Source organism: Salmo salar, chromosome ssa05 (assembly GCF_905237065.1).
Source record: "Salmo salar chromosome ssa05, Ssal_v3.1, whole genome shotgun sequence".
Taxonomy (NCBI): domain Eukaryota; kingdom Metazoa; phylum Chordata; class Actinopteri; order Salmoniformes; family Salmonidae; genus Salmo; species Salmo salar.
In genome coordinates, this window is record NC_059446.1 from 89,553,469 (window position 1) to 89,578,138 (window position 24,670).

Consider the following 24,670-nt stretch of genomic DNA (forward strand, 5'->3'; position numbering starts at 1 on the left):
GCCTATATGCTGTGTGTAGCATGCCTATTTGTGTGTGGCTGCTACACCTCCTACGCCCAGTAGAAATCATCTAAACACAGCTGCTTGCACAGAGAAATGACAGCTATTTCTCATAAACACACTTCCTCGCTCTCTCTCTCCTCCTCTCTTTACCCCTCTCTCTCCCCTCTCTCTCTCTCCCTCTCTCTCTCCCTCTCTCTCTCCCCCCTCTCTCTCCCTCTCCCCCTCTCTCCTCATCTCCCTCTCTCTCCCCATCTCTCTCCCTCTCTCTCCCCCTCTCTCTCTCTCTCCATCTCCCTCTCCCCTTCTCTCCTCATTCTCTCTCTCTCTCTCTCTCTCTCCATCTCCCTCTCCCCTTCTCTCCTCATTTCTCTCTCTCTCTCTCTCTCTCTCTCCATCTCCCTCTCCCCTTCTCTCCTCATTTCTCTCTCTCTCTCTCTCTCTCTCTCTCTCTCTCTCTCTCGCTGTCTCTCTCTCTCTCTCGCTGTCCTCTCTCTCTCTCTCTCTCTCTCTCTCTCTCTCTCTTTCTCTTTCCATGTGTGATGATGTTGTCCCTGCAGAAGATCGAGTCCCTTCCATAACAGTTAGTAACAGAATTTCAAGAACTGACGGTGGGTGTGAGTGTGAGAAATGACATGATCTGAAAATGAAGTGTTTTCCCACAGCCGTGCTCCATGTGAAACATGTGATCAATACATATACCATTTCTTTCACAGTGGTACATTTCTGTCCATTTCCAATCTAATCAGTTTTAATGAGAAAAAGGCCAAATAACAGGGGAGTACAAAATTACTTTTCATAGTCCACATTTCTGCTGTAACCTTTTGTCAAGACAGGTCTCAATGCAACAGGACAGCCGCTGAACAACGCTACGGGGACTCGTCTTGAGAAAGAACTTGACATTTTAAAAGAAGTATAATTTATAACTTCACTGTCATTTGGTTATTTCTCTTTCTTTGTTCACATTATAAAAGCATTAATGATACAGCACGTATGCGATGGTTGTAAGATACCTGAGGTAAGTTAAATGTTGGTGCCATGACACCATTTGTGGAACCTTGAAAAGTGCTGAACCCTAAAATAACTGAATTCAGCCCCATTTAGTGAAGGGATGTTTTGAAAGGACAGGTTATATACCGTTCCTTCCATGCAACACTCCACAGTTCACAGAGTTGGGCAAATTTGAAAAATAAAACAGATTTCCTGGCTATTGGTAGACTGTTTTAAGCCATTATAGAGACTGCACCCCAAATGGAACCCTATTCCCTACATAGTGCACTACTTTGGCTAGGGCCCTGGTCAAATGTAGTGAACTCTACAGGGAATAGGGATCCATTTGGGACTGAAGCAGAATGTTTTTCCTTGCCTGTGGTTCTGAGGTATTGAGTCTGAGTGAATCTGAAGAAGGGAAGGAAACAGACTGAGACTTTATGATGAAGTGAACCTTTCATAGAAAGAAACCACTCTCCCTCCTCTCTCCATGTCGCTCTCTCCATCTCTCATTTAATTCCAGTGATCCCTCTCTCTCTCCTTCTCGCTCTCTCCCTCTCTCTCTCCCTCTCTCTCTCTCTCTCCCTCTCTCTCTCTCTCTCTCTCTCTCTCTCTCTCTCTCTCTCTCTCTCTCTCTCTCTCTCTCTCTCCCTCTCTCTCTCCCTCTCTCTCTCCCTCTCTCTCTCCCTCTCTCTCTCCCTCTCTCCCTCTCTCTCTCCCTCTCTCCCTCTCTCTCTCTCTCCCTCTCTCTCCCTCTCTCCCTCTCCCTCTCTCTCTCCCTCTCTCTCTCTCTCTCCTCTCTCTCTCTCTCTCTCCCATTCTATAGCCAGTCTGGTAAATTGAGCAAGGTGTATGATCAGAATGATTTTATCCTCTGCGTTCGGCACCGTTTCCAGGGCAATATGAAACGTTTGATGCCTGATGGAGGTTAGTGACGTACAATCTTATCAAGAGAAGGAGGCTGGCTTGAAATGTCTCAGCGCTTCGGTGGCTTATTATCCAGCTGATGGCTGAAACGTTTTATCAAAGAGCCAACAACATAACACATCTCTCAAAGGACGATCTTTGCTGCTTTGCTAGCCGGTGTGGCTGCACTTCATCAATCAGCCCCAAGGCACAATCGCAATCTCCTCTCACTTTTATAGTGTTGGAATGGAACCAATACCATCTGTGTATTTTAATGTGGCCCATTGTACTGTAACATAGAAGTTTTGGAAAAGTATGGAGCGAAATAAACATTGTTTTGATGTCATAAAGTGCTGAGTATTAGCTAAGTACCTATAGCGGTGCCAATTCCTCTTTTGAAAAGTGTGAGAGAGCCAGATACTTTAGTAGGTATATACCTCTATATAGGGCTCTGCATAAACCTACTTTAGAATGAACTCACACGTATAATGGATTAAGTCATGTAGGATACATCATAAACCTACTTTAGAATGAACTCACATGTATAATGGATTAAGTCATGTAGGATACATCATAAACCTACTTTAGAATGAACTCACATGTATAATGGATTAAGTCATGTAGGATACATCATAAACCTACTTTAGAATACTCACATGTATAATGGATAAAGTCATGTAGGATACATCATAAACCTACTTTAGAATAAACTCACATGTATAATGGATTAAGCCATGTAGGATACATCATAAACCTACTTTAGAATGAACTCACATGTACAGTACCAGTCAAAAGTTTGGACACATTTTTTATATTCTAGAATAATTTTTAACAAGGCACACCTGCTAATTGAAATGCATTCCACACCTCATGAAGCTGGTTGAGAGAATGCCAAGAGTGTGCAAAGCTGTCATCAAGGCAAAAGGTGGCTACTTTGAAGAATCTCAAATATGAAATATATTTTGATTTGTTTAACACTTTTGTTTGGTTACTACATGATTCCATATTGTGTTATTTCGTAGTTTTGATGTCTTCACTATTAATCTACAATGTAGAAAATAGTAAAAAATAAAGAAAAACCCTTGAATGAGTAGGTGTGTCCAAACTTTTGACTGGTACTGCATGTATTGGACTTGTTAGAGACTTCAGTATCTCCTTTATATTGGCTGTACTGATACCTCAGTATACTTCAGTATCTCCTGTGCCCAGCCCAAGGCAGAGACAGATGCAATCAGGGAGCTTGCAGCAATCCTACAGTCAGATGGGAGGGCTTATTTGGGGATATTGGTTTGGCTGGGTAAATGATGTGCTTTAACAGAGATGGTGCAGTTGCATAGCAACTGTTGGAACGTCATTTTCAGCAAGCAGGGTTTGATATTAGGGGGTGGAAATTGGCTTTAATGGAAGTCTGGATGGATGGAAAGACAGATGTTTTTGGTTTCATGCCAAAAAATAGGGGTTGAGTAGAAAACAGGTTTTTAAATAATATAAAAGGCAAGTCAACATTTGTCCTGGTAAAATGGATTTCGCTTTGCAACGATTTATATAATGCCATAGTATAGTGAATTACATAAAGCCATAGTATAGTTAATTATATATAGCCATAGTATAGTGAATTATATAAAGCCAGTGAATTATATAAAGCCATACTATAGTTAATTCCACAGTATATGATCATTATTCATATATCTACGGTATAAATACTAAACAAATAAAGTGGTAACTCTTGTTAAAGTGGATTTTGCTGTCCAATCATATAATACCACAGCATAACAAGTTCCACTTGTTCTATGGAGTTTATGTAATCATATTCGTATATCTAGAGTATAAAATGGTCTGTAGGTGTCACGTCCTGACCAGTAATAAGATTATTTGCTATTGTAGTTTGGTCAGGACGTGGCAGAGGGTATTTTGTTTATGTGTGTCGGGGTGATGGTTTATGTAGTGGGGTGTTTCATTCATTATTTCCGGGGTTTTTGGTCACTGCTATATGTTAGTCTATTTCTAGGTTCTTTCTAGTTAGTCTGTTTCTATGTGTAGTTAATTGGGGTGTGGACTCTCAATTGAAGGCAGGGGTTGTCTAGTTGCCTTTGATTGAGAGTCCTATATATTAGGGTGTGTTTGTGATTTGTGGGAGGTTGTTTCTTGTTTTGCCTGTGTGAGCTTGACAAGACTGTTTTGTTGTTCGTGCGTTCTTCGTTTTGTTATTTTGGTGTTCTCTTTATTTTAAATAAATAACAAGATGAGCATCCACATTCCTGCTGCGTTTTGGTCCTCTATCCCCGACGACAACTGTTACAGTAGGTTATAACTGGGTAATGCTAAAGGAAATGCTAACTTGCCCAGTTGTTTCCTCCAGTAGGGTGTAGCTTTAGGTCCAGCAGGGTGTAGCTTTAGGTCCAGTAGGGTGTAGCTTTAGGTCCAGTAGGGTGTAGCATTAAGTCCTGTAGGGTGTAGCTTTCGGTCCAGCAGGGTGTAGCTTTAGGTCCAGTAGGGTGTAGCATTAAGTCCTGTAGGGTGTAGCTTTCGGTCCAGCAGGGTGTAGCTTTAGGTCCAGTAGGGTGTAGCATTAAGTCCTGTAGGGTGTAGCTTTCGGTCCAGCAGGGTGTAGCTTTAGGTCCAGTAGGGTGTAGCTTTAGATCCAGTAGGGTGTAGCTTTCGGTCCAGTAGGGTGTAGCTTTAGATCCAGTAGGGTGTAGCTTTAGGTCCAGTAGGGAGTAGCTTTAGGTCCAGTAGGGTGTAGCTTTAGATCCAGTAGGGTGTAGCTTTGGGTCCAGTAGGGTGTAGCTTTAGGTCCAGTAGGGTGTAGCTTTAGGTCCAGCAGGGTGTAGCTTTAGGTCCAGCAGGGCGTAGCTTTAGGTCCAGTAGGGTGTAGCTTTAGATCCAGTAGGGTGTAGCTTTAGGTCCAGCAGGGTGTAGCTTTAGGTCCAGCAGGGCGTAGCTTTAGATCCAGTAGGGTGTAGCTTTCGGTCCAGTAGGGCGTAGCTTTAGATCCAGTAGGGTGTAGCTTTAGGTCCAGTAGGGCGTAGCTTTAGGTCCAGTAGGGCGTAGCTTTAGGTCCAGTAGGGTGTAGCTTTAGATCCAGTAGGGCGTAGCTTTAGGTCCAGTAGGGTGTAGCTTTAGATCCAGTAGGGTGTAGCTTTAGATCAAACGACACCGCTGGTCCTGCTCACACTGCCCTACCCTATGCTTTGACCTCTTTCTCCACTCTCTCTCCAGATGAAATCTTGCGTCTTGTGACGGCCGGCCGCCCAACAACCTGCCCGCTTGACCCTATCCCCTCCTCTCTTCTCCAGACCATTTCCGGAGACCTTCTCCCTTACCTCACCTCGCTCATCAACTCATCCTTGACCGCTGGCTACGTCCCTTCCGTCTTCAAGAGAGCGAGAGTTGCACCCCTTCTCAAAAAACCTACACTCGATCCCTCCGATGTCAACAACTACAGACCAGTATCCCTTCTTTCTTTTCTCTCCAAAACTCTTGAACGTGCCGTCCTGCTATCTCTCTCAGAATGACCTTCTCGATCCAAATCAGTCAGGTTTCAAGGCTGGTCATTCAACTGAGGCTGCTCTTCTCTGTGTCACGGAGGCTCTCCGCACTGCTAAAGCTAACTCTCTCTCCTCTGCTCTCATCCTTCTAGACCTATCTGCTGCCTTTGATACTGTGAACCATCAGATCCTCCTCTCCACCCTCTCCGAGTTGGGTATCTCTGGCGCGGCACACTCTTGGATTGCGTCCTACCTGACAGGTCTCTCCTACCAGGTGGCGTGGCTAGAATCCGTCTCTGCACCACGTGCTCTCACCACTGGTGTCCCCCAGGGCTCAGTTCTAGGCCCTCTCCTATTCTCGCTATACACCAAGTCACTTGGCTCTGTCATATCCTCACACGGTCTCTCCTATCATTGCTACGCAGACGACACACAATTAATCTTCTCCTTTCCCCCTTCTGATAACCAGGTGGCGAATCGCATCTCTGCATGTCTGGCAGACATATCAGTGTGGATGACGGATCACCACCTCAAGCTGAACCTCGGCAAGACGGAGCTGCTCTTCCTCCCGGGGAAGGACTGCCCTTTCCATGATCTCGCCATCACGGTGGACAACTCCATTGTGTCCTCCTCCCAGAGTGCTAAGAGCCTCGGCGTGACCCTGGACAACACCCTGTCGTTCTCCGCTAACATCAAGGCGGTGACCCGATCCTGTAGGTTCATGCTATACAACATTCGCAGAGTACGACCCTGCTTTACACAGGAAGCGGCGCAGGTCCTAATCCAGGCACTTGTCAAATCCCGTCTCGATTACTGCAACTCCCTGTTGGCAGGGCTCCCTGCCTGTGCCATTAAACCCCTACAACTCATCCAGAACGCCGCAGCCCGTCTGGTGTTCAGCCTTCCCAAGTTCTCTCACGTCATTCCGCTCCTCCGCACACTCCACTGGCTTCCAGTTGAAGCTCGCATCTGCTACAAGACCATGGTGCTTGCCTCACGGAGCTGTGAGGGGAACGGCACCTCCGTACCTTCAGGCTCTGATCAGGCCATACACCCAAACAAGGGCACTGCATTCATCCACCTCTGGCCTGCTGGCCCCCTACCTCTGCGGAAGCACAGTTCCCGCTCAGCCCAGTCAAAACTGTTCGCTGCTCTGGCACCCCAATGGTGGAACAAGCTCCCCCACGACGCCAGGACAGCGGAGTCAATCACCACCTTCCGTAGACACCTGAAACCCCACCTCTTTAAGGAATACCTGGGATAGGATATAGTAATACTTCTAACCCCCCCCCCAAAAAAAGATATAGATGTACTATTGTAAAGTGGTTGTTCTACTGGATATCTTAAGGTGAATGCACCAATTTGTAAGTCGCTAAATGACGTATATGTAAATGTAAATAGTGTAGATTTCTTTTATTGTTTTTTTTGCCAATGGTAGCCTGCACCACCACCATGGTAGCCCGCACCACCACCACCACCATGGTAGCCCACACCAGCACCATGGTAGCCCACAACACCCCCACCACAATGGTAGGCCACACAACCACCACCACCATGGTAGCCCACAACACCCCCACAACTATGGTAGCCCACACCACCAACATGGTAGGCCACACTACCACCTCCACCATGGCAGCCCACACCACCACCACCATGGCAGCCCACAACACCCCCACCACAATAGTAGGCCACACCACCACCACCACCACCACCACCATGGTAGCCCACACCACCCCCACCACTATGGTAGCCCACACCACCAACATGGTAGCCCGCACCATCACCACCACCATGGTAGCCCACACAACCACCACCACCACCATGGTAGCCCACAACACCACCACCACCATGGTAGCCCGCACCAGCACCATGGTAGCCCACACCACCACCACCATGGTAGCCCACACCACCACCACCACCACCACCATGGTAGCCCACACCACCACCATGGTAGCCCGCACAACCACCACCACCACCACCATGGTAGCTAATACCACCACCACCATCATCATGGTAGCCCACACCACCACCATCACAGTAGCCCACACCAACACCACGGTAGCCCACACCACCACCACCATGGTAGCCCACACCACCACCACCACCACCACGGTAGCCCATACCACCACCACCATGGTAGCCCACACCACCACCACCACCACCACGGTAGCCCACACCACCACCACCATGGTAGGCCACACCACCACCACGGTAGTCCACAACACCACCACGGTAGCCCGCACCATCACCACCAGCACCGTGGTAGGCCACACCACCACCACCACCACCACTATGGTAGGCCACACCACCACCACCACCATGGTAGCCCGCACCAGCACCATGGAGCCCAAACAACCCCACCACCATGGTAGCCCGCACCACCGCACCACCACCACCACCATGGTAGCCCGCACCACCACCAGGTAGCCCACAACACCACCACCACCATGGTAGCCTGCACCACCCCCACCACCATGGTAGCCCACAACACCACCACCACCATGGTGGCCCACACCAGCACCACGGTAGCCCGCACCAGAACCACCACCATTGCAGCCCAAACAACCCCACCACCATGGTAGCCCGCACCACCACCACCACCATGGTAGCCCAAACAACCCCACCACCATGGTAGCCCGCACCACCAACACCACCACCATGGTAGCCCGCACCACCACCACCACCATGGTAGCCCAAACAACCCCACCACCATGGTAGCCCGCACCACCAACACCACCACCATGGTAGCCCGCACCACCACCACAGTAGCCCACACCACCACCACCATCACCACGGTACCCCACACCACCATCACCACCATCACCAACACCACGGTAGCCCACACCACCATCACCACCATGGTACCCCACACCAACACCACCACCACCACATCACCAACAACACCACCATTAATCTAAAGTAAATGCAGGCCTTTTCCAACCAACCCAACATTCTTTCTAAATAGTGTGCAGCAGAATATCAGTTATGGAGGTTTAATTTCCAAAGACAATGGACCAGAAAACTAGACAAGGTAAGTCAGTTACCTGACAATACCTAAGTGATCATGTGTGATGACCACTGTTTGCATAATACATTCCTCCTCTAGGGTGTTAGCCTGTTAGGTTTTCGGAAAGGGAAACTTAACAAAAGCGAAACACATCCATTGTAATGATGCTGTAAATAGTCATGTGACTGAAATTCTTCACTCCATGCCCTCCTGTAATGTAAGTTAATAAACCTTTAACTCTTTGACCTGTTACTCCAGGTCCTCCTGTAATTTAAGTTAATAAACCTTCACTGCTAATATCACCATCACTGCCCTTTCATAGTGCAAATTTATTTTATTGGCTTTTTTGCCAATGGTAACCCGCACCACTACCACCATGGTAGGCCACACCACCACCACCACCACCACCATAGTAGGCCACACCACCACCACCACCACCATGGTAGGCCACACCACCACCACCACCACCACCATGATAGCCCGCAACACCCCCACCACCATGGTAGCCCACAACACCACCCCCACCACCATGGTAGCCCACACCACCACCACCACCATGGTAGCCCACTACACCCCCAGATGGACAGATGGAACCGGAGGAGATGGCCGCCGTTTTACGGTCTCCTAACCAATTGTGCTGCCGCCCCCAGGTGGTGAGGGTAGGTAGCAACACATCTGCCAAGCTGATCCTCAACACTGGAGCTCCCCAGGGGTGAGTGCTCAGACCCCTCCTGTACTCCCTGTTCACCCACGACTGCATGACCAGGCACGACTCCAACACCGTCATTAAGTTTGCTGACGACACAACAGTGGTAGGTCTGATCACCGACAACGACGAGACAGCCTATAGGGAGGAGGTCAGAGACCTGGCCGGGTGGTGCCAGGACAACAATCTCTCCCTCAACGTAACCAAGACTAAGGAGATGATTGTGGACTACAGGAAAAGGAGCACCGAGCACGTCCCCATTCTCATCGACGGGTCTGTAGTGGAGCAGGTTGAGAGCTTCAAGTTCCTTGGTGTCCACATCAACAACAAATTAGAATGGTCCAAACACACCAAGACAGTCGTGAAGAGGGGCACGACAAAGCCTATTCCCCTTCAGGAAACTACCACGACCACCATGGTAGCCCGCACCACCACCACAATGGTAGCCCACAACTCCACCAGCATGGTAGCCCACAACTCCACCACCATGGTTGCCCACACCTCCACCACCATGGTAGCCCACAGCACCAACACCACCACCACCACGGTAGCCCACAACACCACTATGGTACCTCACAACACCACCACCATGGTAGCCCACACCAGCATCACAGTAGCCCACACCACCATCAGCAACCTAAACTAAATACAGGCATTTGCCAACCAACCCAACCAGTTTATACAAATAGTGTGCAGCAGTTTATCTGTTATGGAGGTTTCATTTCCAATTAAGATGGAACAGAAAACTAGACAAGGTAAGTCAGTTACCTGACAATACCTAAGTGATGATGTGTGATGACCACTGTTTGCATAATACATTCCTCCTCTAGGGTGTTTGCCTGCTAGGTTTTCAGAAAGGGAAACTTCACAAAAGAGAAACACATCCATTGTAATGATGCTGTAAATAGTCACGTGACTGAAACTCTTCACTCCATGTCCTCCTGTATTTTAAGTTAATAAACCTTTAACCCTTTGACCTGTTACTCCATCTCCTCCTGTGATTTAACTGTCACACCACCATAGTAGCCCACATCACCAGCACCACCACCACCACCACCACCACCACCATGGTAACCTACACCACCACCACCACTACCACGGTAGGCAACACCACCACCACCATGGTAGCCAACACCACCACCACCACCACCACCATGGTAACCTACACCACCACCACCACTACCACGGGAGGCAACACCACCACCACCACGGTAGCCAACACCACCACCACCATGGTAGCCCACACCACCACCACCACGGTAGCCAACACCACCACCACCATGGTAGCCCACACCACCAGCAACACCACCACCACCACGGTAGCCCATTTCTGATTGTATTATTTTCATAGAGGATTTCAATAAGAATTATCCCATTAACTTGTCTAGATCTACTCAGCATCAGGTGAAGTGACCATAAAGAGATCATGCGGGACGTATGACGTATGGAAAGGGAAACTTAACTAAAGGAATCTACTCCATTGTAATGATGCTGTAAATAGTCCTGTGACTAAAACTATTCACTTAGAAAGACAGCACATCCCAGACGGAGAACATCATGGGTGTCTCAGGTTTAACCAGTTTTATAGATGATCATGGAACGTTTTTAACAGATTATCACTTCAGAAACAGCAAGCTGGTCATAGATGGTTCTAATCTTTACCACTCTCTTTATTTTAAATCACGTTTGGATCAGAAGCATGGAGGGGATTATGATGATTTTGAGGACCAGGTCTGCAAGTTCTTTAAGGCTCTGAGAGATTGTGGCATTGAACCTTATGTGATTATAGATGGAGGCTCTGACTTTTCCGATAAAAAGTTTGAAACTCTTCTCTACCGAGTTCAATCAACGCTCAACAAAGCCAACAACTTGTCCAAGGGGCTTTGGGGGAGCGGTTTACTACCAATCCTCATCAAACAAGTCTTCAAACAGGTCCTCTCCAGCCTGAAGGTGCCATTCGCACAGTGCATCTTTGAAGCAGACCAAGAAATAGCCTCCTTGGCTGAAAGGTGGAACTGTCCGGTCCTGTCCTATGACAGTGACTTTTATATTTTTGACATCCAGGCAGGATATCTGCCCATCTCCCATTTTAAGTGGCAGAACGCATCGACGCAACGCTGGAGTTCTCAAAATTACATCCCCTGCAAACGGTACACCACAACAAGCTTCTGCAGACACTTCAAGATCAACAGACAGCTTCTCCCAGTCTTCGCTGCCATCACAGGAAACGACTATGTCAACTTGGATAAGATGGGCTTTCCCATTAGGTGGGAAGACAAGCTGCCGATGGAACCCAATCGAAGGCCAAGTAAGTTTGAACAAATTACCTGTATACCGAAGTATACACAACTACTACAGATGCATTTGGGGCGGCAGGTAGCCTAGTGGTTTGAGCGTTGGGCAAGTAACCGAAAGGTTGCTACATCGAATTCCCGAGCTGACAAGGTAAAAATCTGTCGTTCTGCCCCTGAACAAGGCAGTTAACCCACTGTTCTTAGGCCGTCATTGTAAATAAGAATTTGTTCTGAACTGACTTGCTTAGTTAAATAAAAATAAAAACGAATAATTATATATATATATAATACTGTAGTGAATGGTGGGGCGATCCCAGGTAGCTGGCGTGAAAGGCAAACACTCTACGCATCGTACCAACAGGGCTAACCCACTTGGTGGGAATTGTAAGGTGGCTCGAGGATCACTACAATAATATTGTAGCCGTCATCAAAGCAAAGGGTGGCTATTTGAAGAATCTCAAATATAAAATATATTTTCATTTGTTTAACCCTTATTTGGTTACTGATTCCAAATGTGTTATTTAATAGTTTTGATGTCTTCACTATTATTCTACAATGTAGAAAATAGTAAGAATAAAGAAAAACCCTTGAATGAGTAGGTTTTCTAAAACTGTCACTCCCTGACCATAGAGAGCCTTTTTATTCTCTAATTTGGTCGGGGTGTGACAAGGGTGGGAGATCTAGTGTGTTTATTCCTATGTTGGCCTGGTATGGTTCCCAATCAGAGGCAGCTGTTTATCATTGTCTCTGATTGGGGATCATATTTAGGCAGCCATTTCCCCACTGTGTTTTGTGGGATCTTGTTTATGTGTAGTTGCCTGTGAGCACGCCATAGCTTCACGTGTTCGTTTATTCTTTATTCTTTTTTTGAGAGTTTCACTTCAATAAATATGTGGAACCCAGATCAAGCTGCGCTTTGGTCCGAGTATGCTTCCAACGACGATCGTGACAAAAACTTTTGACCAGTAGTGCATATCTGAAATCACAAACAGACCACTGACATTCATTCTGTTTATCTGAGACAACTGGTCAAATGCAAGCAGCAGCTCACAACATAGTGGACTTTACCATATGAAATGCCATACAGCTACAGTAATTTTATTTTCATTTTGTAAACAAATACTACAAGCAAAGAAACAGAATGAAGTGCTTCCACCAGATAAGAGTTAATTCAGAGATTAAAATAGTACAATTTCCCTTTTAATATATTAACATTTCATGAGCAGAAATCAAGCAATGGCAATTCTCCTCTGCATAAATAATGTGCAGGTTTAATATTATTACTGCCTGGCTGTAAGCCTCTCTCTTTTGACGGCTGAAATTGAATCGTACCTTCAGAGCAAGAGAGAGGTTGCATGTGTAGTATACGTCAATGGGATGCAAATTACGTTTCTTCTTTATTGAGTCCTCTACTAACACAAAGATAATGTTTACCAATATGGAGGTTTGGGGGCTGATAATCACTGTTTGAAATGCATTAAATGACATCTCCCACTCCTCTTGGCCTCCCACTCCTCTTTCTATTCTGGTGAGAGACAGTTTGCGCTGTTCTGTGAAGGGAGTAGTACACAGCGTTGTACGAGATCTTCAGTTTCTTGGCAATTTCTCGCATGGAATAGCCTTCAATTCTCAGAACAAGAATAGACTGAGGAGTTTCTGGCCATTTTGAGCCTGTAATCGAACCCACAAATGCTGATGCTCCAGATACTCAATTAGTCTAAAGAAGGCCAGTTTTATTGCTTCTTTAATAAGTACAACAGTTTTCAGCTGTGCTAACATAATTGCAAAAGGTTTTCTAATGATCAATTAGCCTTTTAAAATGATAAACTTGGATTAGCTAACACAACGTGCCATTGGAACACAGGAGTGATGGTTGCTGATAATGGGCCTATGTAGATATTCCATTAAAAATCTGACGTTTCCATCTACAATAGTCATTTACAACATTAACAATGTCTACACTGTATTTCTGATCAATTTGATGTTATTTTTATGGTCAAATAATGTGCTTTTCTTCCAAAAACAAGGACATTTCTAAGTGACCCCAAACTTTTGAACGGCAGTGTATATCATGATTATTTGGATAAATTAGGCGGCCGTTGTTTAGCAGTCTCTGCCGTGATGTGCTGCAGCAGTAGGCCTAACAGCAGAAACATTGCTAAACCAATACATTCCTCTCCTGCTACATGCACAATTAAAGGGGAATTACAGAAAAATATATACATTTGTTAGCATTTTTTTCAGACCTCTACATTTTTCTGTTGATGTGATTTAAGCATTGACATGGACTCAGAACATCAACTTCCATTGTTTCTCTCTGAATAATTGTAATATTGAGAGTAAAAAACTGAAAATGCACACAAAACAGAATTTGGGATAATTCAAAATACAATTTTATGGGGCCCACTTAGAGTTGTTATTTGACTATTATATATTGCCAGAAAACACATCTCTTGTACAAGGAACAGGGGAAGAGTTGCAGGGTTGAGGAGAGAAGAATTTGCCGATTTGAAAGGTTTAAAAAAAACGAGTAGCTCGTGACATTCATTTTTCTTCATGTAGCTGTCATGCTAGAAAAGGTTGGAGATCCCTGCTGTACAGGCTTCCTTCTTTTCACTCTGTCAATTAGGTTAGTATTGTGGAATAACTACAATGTTGTTAATCCATCCTCAGTTTTCTCCTATCACAGCCATTAACGTCACCATTGGCCTCATGGTGAAATCCCTGAGTGATTCCCTTCCTCTTCAACAACTGAGTTAGGAAGGATGCCTGTATCATTATAGTGACTGGGTGTATTGATATACCATCCAAAGTGTCATTGATACGGGATATTCAATGTCTGCTTTATTTTATATATACAGTTGAAGTCGGAAGTTTACATACACTTAGGTTGGAGTCATTAAAACTTGTTTTTCAACCACTCCACAAATGTATTGTTAACAAACTATAGTTTTGGCAAGTCGGTTAGGACATCTACTTTGTGCATGACATAAGTAATTTTTCCAACAATTGTTTACAGACAGATTATTTCACTTATAATTCACTGTATCACAATTCCAGCGGGTCAGAAGTTTACATACACTAAGTTGACTGTGCCTTTAAACAGCTTGGAAAATTCCAGAAAAATATGTCATGGCTTTAGAAGCTTCTGATAGGCTAATTGACATCATTTGAGTCAATTGGAGGTGTACCTGTGGATGTATTTCAAGGCCTACCTTCAAACGCAGTGCCTCTTTGCTTGACATCATGGGAAAATCAAAAGAAATCAGCCAAGACCTCAGAAGAAAATTGTAGACCTCCACAAGTCTGGTTCATCCTTGGGAGCAATTTCCAAACGCCTGAAGGTACCACGTTCATCTGTACAAACAATAGTACGCAAGTATAAACACCATGGGACAACACAGCCGTCATACCGCCCAGGAAGGAGACGCGCTCTGTCTCCTAGAGATGAACGTACTTTGGTGAGAAACGTGCAAATCAATCCCAGAACAACAGCAAAGGACCTTGTGAAGATGCTGGAGGAAACAGGTAGAATGTATCTATATCCACAGTAAAACGAGTCCTATATCGACAAACCTGAAAGGCTGCTCAGCAAGGAAGAAGCTACTGCTCAAAAACCGCCATAAAAAAACAGACTACGGTTTGCAACTGCACATGGGAACAAAGATCGTACTTTTTGGAGAAATGACCTCTGGTCTGATGAAACCAAAATAGAATTGTTTAGCCATAATGACCATTGTTATGTTTGGAGGATAAAGGGGGAGGCTTGCAAGCCGAAGAACACCATCCCAACCGTGAAGCACGGGGGTGGCAGCATCATGTCGTGGTGGTGCTTTGCTGCAGGAGGGACTGGTGCAGTTCACAGAATAGATGACTTCATGAGGAAGGAAAATTATGTGGATATATTGAAGCAAAATCTCAAGACATCAGTCAGGAAGTTAAAGCTTGGTCGCAAATGGGTCTTCCAAATGGACATTGACCCCAAGCATAATTCCAAAGTTGTGGCAAAACGGCTTAAGGACAACAAAGTCAAGGTATTGGAGTGGCCATCACAAAGCCCTGACCTCAATCCCATAGAAAATGTGTGGACAGAACTAAAAAAGCGTGTGCGAGCAAGGAGGCCTACAAACCTGATTCTGTTACACCAGCTCTGTCAGGAGGAATGGGCCAAAATTCACCCAACTTATTGTGGGAAGCTTGTGAAAGGCTACCTGAAACGTTTGGCCCAAGTTAAACAATTTAGGCAATGCTACCAAATACTAATTGAGTGCATGTAAACTTCTGACCCACTGGGAATGTTGTGAAAGAAATAAAAGCTGAAATAAATAATTCTCTCTACTATTATTCTGACATTTCACATTCTTAAAATAAAGTGGGGATCCTAACTGACCTAAAACAGGGAATTTTTACTAGGATTAAATGTCAGGAATTGCGAAAAAGTGAGTTTAAATGTATTTGGCTGAGGTGTATGTAAAAGTCTGACTTAAACTGTATATGTTTGTGCTTGGGAAGGGGTTGTCTTTTTCAACAAGTTGCTGAATTGGCTGGCCAGTTTCCAGGAGCAGCAGGAGGCCTTGGACAATGTGCCCAGACTCATCGTTTCTAGGAACAACCAACACAACATGGATGCTGCCCTCCAGGCCCTCTCTCTGAGCATAGAGACATACCAGCTTCAACCCGGTTGCCTGGAGCAGTTCTTCATTAAAGACAAGGCTCCTGATCCCGGCCATCTCCCAGACCATCTGAGTGTCCTTCCAGACTGGACCCTGCTGCCGTTGATGAAGGGGACACTTCCGTCCTGCATAATATACATTCTGCAGCTGAGGCCAGTGATACAGGGAGTCCAAGTTGAAGATCCCAGCTTAGCCAGTGGGAACAACACCTCTCGGCCCATACGGCAGGTAGTCTTTGGGCTGCTGCTGGGTGAGAGGAGGGAAGTGGAGGAGTATGACAGGGAAGGCATTAACCTGACCAGCAGCATGGTTAAAGCCATCTTGCCCAGAGCTGCACAACAAATGCAGCTAGACATGCTGAATCAGGTATATATACATGTGATATAGTATACAGTATATCAGGTATGTATACATGTGATATAGTATACAGTATATCAGGTATGTATACATGTGATATAGTATACAGTATATCAGGTATGTATACATGTGATATAGTATACAGTATATCAGGTATGTAAACATGTGATATAGTATACAGTATATCAGGTATGTATACATGTGATATAGTATTCAGTATATCAGGTATGTATACATGTGATATAGTATACAGTATATCAGGTATGTATACATGTGATATAGTATACAGTATATCAGGTATGTATACATGTGATATAGTATACAGTATATATAGTATGTATACATGTGATATAGTATACAGTATATCAGGTATGTAAACATGTGATATAGTATACAGTATATCAGGTATGTATACATGTGATATAGTATACAGTATATCAGGTATGTAAACATGTGATATAGTATACAGTATATCAGGTATGTATACATGTGATATAGTATACAGTATATCAGGTATGTATACATGTGATATAGTATACAGTATATCAGGTATGTATACATGTGATATAGTATACAGTATATCAGGTATGTAAACATGTGATATAGAATACAGTATATCAGGTATGTATACATGTGATATAGTATACAGTATATCAGGTATGTAAACATGTGATATAGTATACAGTATATCAGGTATGTATACATGTGATATAGTATACAGTATATCAGGTATGTAAACATGTGATATAGAATACAGTATATCAGGTATGTATACATGTGATATAGTATACAGTATATCAGGTATGTAAACATGTGATATAGTATACAGTATATCAGGTATGTATACATGTGATATAGTATTCAGTATATCAGGTATGTATACATGTGATATAGTATACAGTATATCAGGTATGTATACATGTGATATAGTATACAGTATATCAGGTATGTAAACATGTGATATAGTATACAGTATATCAGGTATGTGTACATGTGATATAGTATTCAGTATATCAGGTATGTATACATGTGATATAGTATACAGTATATCAGGTATGTATACATGTGATATAGTATACAGTATATCAGGTATGTATACATGTGATATAGAATACAGTATATCAGGTATGTAAACATGTGATATAGTATACAGTATATCAGGTATGTATACATGTGATATAGTATACAGTATATCAGGTATGTATACATGTGATATAGTATACAGTATATCAGGTATGTAAACATGTGATATAGTATACAGTATATCAGGTATGTATACATGTGATATAGTATTCAGTATATCAGGTATGTATACATGTGATATAGTATACAGTATATCAGGTATGTATACATGTGATATAGAATACAGTATATCAGGTATGTAAACATGTGATATAGTATACAGTATATCAGGTATGTATACATGTGATATAGTATACAGTATATCAGGTATGTATACATGTGATATAGTATACAGTATATCAGGTATGTATACATGTGATATAGTATACAGTATATCAGGTATGTATACATGTGATATAGAATACAGTATATCAGGTATGTAAACATGTGATATAGTATACAGTATATCAGGTATGTATACATGTGATATAGTATACAGTATATCAGGTATGTATACATGTGATATAGTATTCAGTATATCAGGTATGTAAACATGTGATATAGTATACAGTATATCAGGTATGTATACATGTGATATAGTATACAGTATATCAGGTATGTATACATGTGATATAGTATACAGTATATCAGGTATGTAAACATGTGATATAGTATACAGTATAATATGAACATGCTGCTGTTGATTCTAAAAATTAATTCTCATTCTCTTGTTCTGTTTCTTAGGCTCCACATTCAGTGCGGCTTGAGGTGTTTTTGGAAACCCTTGGTGTGTCCCAGTCCACTTTGAATGGTATCCCACCTCATCTGGGACTTCCTGTGGCTGTTACCTACTACTGGCTGAGGCACGCCCATCTCCGACCAGACCATCCTTTCCTGCAGGCCCTGCTACTAGGACTGGTGTATGGAGAGCTCTGCAGACAGAGGAAGAGCCAGACAGGTATGGACCAGAATATGAACGGAAACACACATACAGGCACACACAACTTAGAATGTATAAATAAAGTGCGTGAAGTGCAGCCAATGACTCCTCTCTTTTTGTGTATCAGGGTTTATAGAGGAGGGACCTGTGTTGGAGAGGCTGAGAGGGCTGATTCAGAGAGGTGCTAGTAACCTAGACCTGGCTGTGGCCCACGCCTATAGCCAATGGCAGCGCTGCATGAGGGATGGCCTTGACCTGAACCAACTGCTGTGCTTCCCTCTACCTGAGCCTCAGATTGCATGGTAACGTGTCACTTCCTGAATCAACCCTAACCGCTAACCTCTAACCTCTACAGTAGACCAGTGGTATTCCTTTACATTTTATTCTAGCCCAGCAGCAACACAGCTAATTCAACCCTCTGTTGTTTCCCTGTTGGAGTCTAGGCTGTACAGGGGTACTCTGGTGCACCAGCTTGTGGGCCAACTGAGAGGGGGGGTGACCCCAGATTCTCTCCTGATGGAAGACCCTTCCTCTGGGCAGCTGTACAGAGCCATGCTGGAAGCCATTCTCAACTCCCAGGAAACTGAGACTACTGGACAACAGTACGGCCCCTCCACAGATTCTGGTGCTGGAGGAAGAAGAGGATGATGATAATGATGATAAGGAAGTTGTACTGAAGTCCCAATGTCCCACTGCAAGAGGAAGGAAAGATTCAACAAAGCTCTGTCAAGTTGTAAATATAGGGACCACTATATACGGACCACTATATAGGGACCACTATATACGGACCACTATATAGGGACCACTATACAACTGCTGAGTTATAGATATAGGTACCACTATATAGGGACCACTATATACGGACCACTATATAGGGACCACTATATACGGACCACTATATAGGGACCACTATATACGGACCACTATATAGGGACCACTATAAACGGACCACTATATAGGGACCACTATACATCTGCTGAGTTATAGATATAGGGACCACTATATAGGGACCACTATATAGGGACCACTATCCAACTGTTAAGAATAGTAGGCAAAGGCCCAGTTTTCTGTGACATTTTATTGACAGAGGGCAGGGGTAGGAAGGCCCCACTTGCATACACCCACACACACACACACACTCATGAAGTAGTTTCACTTTCATTCACACACAGAGCATAAAGAAGAATGAACATCGATAAGAGAATTTACATTTATTTAAAGAAAATAAGAAAAAGGAGAAGAAATGAATTGGGACTGAAGTTTATTGAAATTATCAATAAAGGTTAAATATGATGAAAGTTGAAAACATTGGGAAATATCCATTAGGAAATATTAAAGGGGGATTAAAGTAGTGCAGTACTGGAGTACACTAAGGTTTCTAGCTTGAATTGGAATTGGAGGTCAGAACAGCCAGGCAGGAGGTGGGGGTTAGTTGGTGCTGAAAATGACCCTTATGAGCAATACTCAATTAGGTGTTAATGCATCATTGGAGCAGGAGTTAGCTATAATGAGTTAGCAGAAAGGAAGACTGAGGGTATAAAGGAAGGGTCCCACCTCTCTTTGAGCTAGCTAGAAGAACCTGTCGCCTGCTGGAACAAGATTTTTGCTTTCGCTTTTTAGCTTGAGATACAATTAGGTTTTTATTATACTTATATTTAGGTTTGTATTATACTTATATTTAGATTTTATTATAGTTATATTTAGATTTTTATTATACTTGGTTAAAGTATAATTCTATGAGGAATCCTTAAGGTGACGTCATTGATAGTGTGTTAAAGTAGCTGTTAGAGTGTTTTAGACACCATCTGATAGACTAAGGGGCGAGACAAAAGCTGTTTATACATTGTAGAAGGTAACCTGTTTTTCTTGTTATTAAATACTGTGCTTCTTTGAAAACTCTGTTTATTCAGTTTTACACACAAGACAACACAAAACAATATAATTAATATACTCAACTAGAAGAAAATACAAATAAAAAAGAATAGCTTTAAAGATACCGTACTTTAGACAAGTTAAACACACCTGGCCGAAGGCTACAAAGGTTAAAGGGCAATCTGTAGTACAGGGACAGAGCAGACACCTCACCATTGTTCCTGTAAACAGACAAGGGATAGGGGTGGAGAAATGTAACCAATCACAGACAGTCATGGCCACAGACCAACCATCCACCATTCAAAGTTTACAATGTTTTAAGAAAAATTATAATAATCATTTTATGTAAGCGTGAACAAAATAAAATAAAATAAAACCCAGGGCAAAACAAGCTCACATTTTAGTCTCTGTCCAGGCAAGATGAACAAGGCATCCGCAGGTCACAATCAATAAGCACATCATCAACCTTAATGCCCCCCCCAAAAAAAACACACAAAGAAATGCTCATCCAACCCTTCAGTCACAGGGGAGTCAAATACAGACTTATTTTAGTTTTAATATGAATGACATCAGAGGATGGACTGTTAAAAGTAGGACCGGAATGGAGCCCAGGCCTCATAAAACAGTTTGGGGTTCCCATGTGTATTGAATTACATTTTTTATAGTTTCAGAGAGCACAACACATCTCCCACCCAATATTTATAAGATGGGGGAGCTGCCATCTTCCAGTTCTGTAGTATTAGCCGTCTAGCTAAAAGAGCAACAGTGTCCAACTGAATTCTTGTCAGGTGGGTACCTATGGGCAGTACTCCAAAAAGGGCTATAAGGGGAGACGGATCTATAACAGTGTCATATATATCAGAGAAACATTTAAATATTAATTCCTAGAAACCTGACAGTCTGTCACAGCCCCAAAACATATGAGACAGTGTGGCTGGTTCCGTTTTACATCGGACACAGGTAGGATCAAAATCAGATAATGTTCTTCCCAGTTTGGCCCCGGACCAGTGGATACGGTGAACCACCTTGACTTGAAGGAGGCTGTGTCTAGTGCTAAAAGACGATGAATGCACCCTGTGCAGCACAGATTCCCAGGGTTCTGAAAGTCATTAATGATTGCATATACATCTGAAATTGCACCCCTAGGAAGCTTGTTCAGCTCAAAGATGCTCTCTATAGCTGTATTCGCAGGCCTATGGGGAAATTCAGGTGTGTTAGCTCTGACAAAGTTCCTAGTCTGGAGATAGTGAAAAAAGTGGGATTGGGGAGGTTGAACTTTTCCTGTATCTGAGCAAAAGAGGCAAATGTATCATCAAAGAATAATTGGGCTAGTGAGGAGAGGCCTAGTGAGTGCCAGATGCCAAAAGTTTGATCCTGTGAATTAAAAAAAAGATTTTGGAATAAAAATGGGTAAACATTGAAATAAAAATAAAAACTTGTGTAACTTGGGCAGCCTCTCTACACTGGCTTCCTGTTAAGGCTAGGGCTGATTTCAAGGTTTTACTGCAAAGCATTATATGGGCTTGCTCCTACCTATCTTTCCAATTCCGTCCTGCCGTACATACCTACACGTACGCTATGGTCACAAGATGCAGGCCTCATTATTGACTCTAGAATTTCTAAGCAAACAGCTGGAGGCAGGGCTTTCTCCTATAGAGCTCCATTTTTATGGAATGGTCTGCTTATCCATGTGAGAGACGCAGACTTGGTCTCAACCTTTAAGTCTTTATTGAAGACTCATCTCTTCTGTAGGTCCTATGATTGAGTGTAGTCTGGTCCAGGAGTGTGAAGGTGAACGGAAATGCACTGGAGCAACAAACCGCCCTTGCTGTCTCTGCCTGGCTGGTTCCCCTCTCTTCACTGGGATTCTCTGCCTCAAACCTTATTACGGGGGCTGAGTCACTGGCTTACTGGTGCTCTTCCATGCCGTCCAAAGGAGGGGTGGGTCACTTGAGTGGGTTGAGTCACTGGCGTGATCTTCCTGTCCGGGTTGGTGCCCCCCCTCGGGTTCGTGCCGTATGGAAGATCTTTGTGTGCTATACTCTGCCTTGTCTCAGGATAGTAAGTTGGTAGTTGAATATATCCCTCTAGTGGTGTGGGGGCTGTGCTTTGGCAAAGTGGGTGTGGTTATATCCTGCCTGTTTGGCCCTGTCCGGGGGTATTGTCGGACGGGGCCATAGTGTCTCCAGACCCCTCCTGTTTCAGCCTCCAGTATTTATGCTGCAATAGTTTATGTGTCGGGGGGCTAGGGTCAGTCTGTTATACCTGGAGTATTTCTCCTGTCTTATCCGGTGTCCTGTGTGAATTTAAGTATGCTCTCTCTAACTCTCTCTCTCTCTTCTCTCTCTCACACCAGCATAGTAGCCCTCATCACCAATACCACCACCACCAACATGGTAGCCCACACCAACACCACCACGGTAGCCCACAACTCCACCACCATGGTAGCTCACAACTCCACCACCATGGTAGCCCATAACAACACCACCATGGTAGCCCACACCATCACCACCACGGTAGCCCACAAATCCACCACCACGGTAGCCCACAACTCCACCACCACGGTAGCCCACAACTCCACCACCATGGTAGCCCACAACAACACCACCACGGTAGCCCACACCAACACCACCACGGTAGCCCACACCTCCACCACCATGGTAGCCCACACCAACACCACCATGGTAGCCAACACCACCACCATGCTAGCCCACAACAACACCACCATGGTAGCCCACAACAACTCCACCATGGTAGCCCACAACTCCACCACCATGGTAGCCATAACAACTCCACCATGGTAGCCCACAACTCCACTACCATGGTAGCCCCCAACTCCACCACCATGGTAGCCCACAACATCACCACCATGGTAGCCCACAGCAACACCACCATGGTAGCCCACAAATCCACCACCACGGTAGCCCACAACTCCACCACCATGGTAGCCCACAACTCCACCACCATGGTAGCCCACAACAACACCACCACGGTAGCCCACACCAACACCACCACGGTAGCCCACACCTCCACCACCATGGTAGCCCACACCAACACCACCATGGTAGCCAACACCACCACCACCATGCTAGCCCACAACAACACCACCATGGTAGCCCACAACAACTCCACCATGGTAGCCCACAACTCCACCACCATGGTAGCCCACAACAACTCCACCATGGTAGCCCACAACTCCACTACCATGGTAGCCCCCAACTCCACCACCATGGTAGCCCACAACATCACCACCATGGTAGTCCACAGCAACACCACCATGGTAGCCCACAACAACACCACCATGGTAGCCCACAACAACACCACCATGGTAGCCCACAGCAACACCACCATGGTAGCCCACAATAACACCACCATGGTAGCCCACAACTCCACCACCATGGTAGCCCACAACTCCACCACCATGGTAGCCCCCAACAACACCACCACGGTAGCCCACACCTCCACCACCATGGTAGCCCACACCAACACCTGGCGGGCCACTCTGGCAGCTCCGAACAGGCGTGCCACTCTGGCAGCTCCGGACAGGCGTGCCACTCTGGCAGCTCCGAACAGGCGGGGCACTCTGGCAGCTCCGAACAGGCGGGCCACTCTGGCAGCTCCGAACAGGCGGGCCACTCTGGCAGCTCCGAACAGGCGGGCTACTCTGGCAGCTCTGAACAGGCAGGCCACTCTGGCAGCTCCGAACAGGCGGGCCACTCTGGCAGCTCCGAACAGGCGGTCCACTCTGGCAGCTCTGGACAGGCGGGCCACTCTGGCAGCTCCTGACTGAGGGGCGGCTCTGGCAGCTCCTGACTGGCGGGCGGCTCTGGCAGCTCCTGACTGGCGGGCGGCTCTGGTAGCTCCTGACTGGCGGGCGGCTCTGGCAGCTCCTGACTGGCGGGCGGCTCTGGCAGCTCCTGACTGGCGGGCGGCTCTGGCAGCTCCTGACTGGCGGGCGGCTCTGGCGGCTCCGGACTGGCGAGACCCACTGTAGGCCTAGTCCTGGGAGGTGGCACAGGACGGACCAGGATGGGGAGACCCACTGGTGGCCTGGTCCTAGGTGGAGGCACAGGACGGACCAGGATGGGGAGACCCACTGGAGGCCTGGTCCGTTGAGCAGGCACAGGACTGACCAGGATGGGGAGACCCACTGGAGGCCTGGTCCGAGGAGGAGGCACAGGCTTAACCAGGATGGGGAGACCCACTGGAGGCCTGGTCCAAGGAGGAGGCACAGGCTTAACCAGGATGGGGAGACCCACTGGAGGCCTGGTCCAAGGAGGAGGCACAGGCTTAGCCAAGATGGGGAGACCCACTG

General features: G+C 45.3%; 1 protein-coding gene across 1 annotated transcript; it reads left to right on the forward strand.

Annotated features, from left to right (window-relative positions):
• Positions 1-10,625: 10,625 nt before the first annotated feature.
• Positions 10,626-20,379, forward strand: LOC106593068 (protein asteroid homolog 1-like). The gene is made up of 5 exons (XM_045719322.1): positions 10,626-11,405; positions 15,904-16,430; positions 18,288-18,501; positions 18,611-18,785; positions 18,927-20,379. Exons 1-5 carry the CDS (start codon positions 10,655-10,657, stop codon positions 19,129-19,131), a joined length of 1,872 nt encoding a protein of 623 aa, XP_045575278.1. The 5' UTR covers positions 10,626-10,654; the 3' UTR covers positions 19,132-20,379.
• Positions 20,380-24,670: the final 4,291 nt, after the last annotated feature.

Coding starts and splice junctions, on each gene's coding strand:
- LOC106593068 (XM_045719322.1), top strand. CDS start 10,655: ATGGGTGTCTCAGGTTTAACCAGTTTTATAGATGATCATGGAACGTTT. Junction 11,406..15,903: donor GGAACCCAATCGAAGGCCAA/GTAAGTTTGAAC, acceptor GTGCTTGGGAAG/GGGTTGTCTTTTTCAACAAG. Junction 18,502..18,610: donor ACAGAGGAAGAGCCAGACAG/GTATGGACCAGA, acceptor TTTGTGTATCAG/GGTTTATAGAGGAGGGACCT.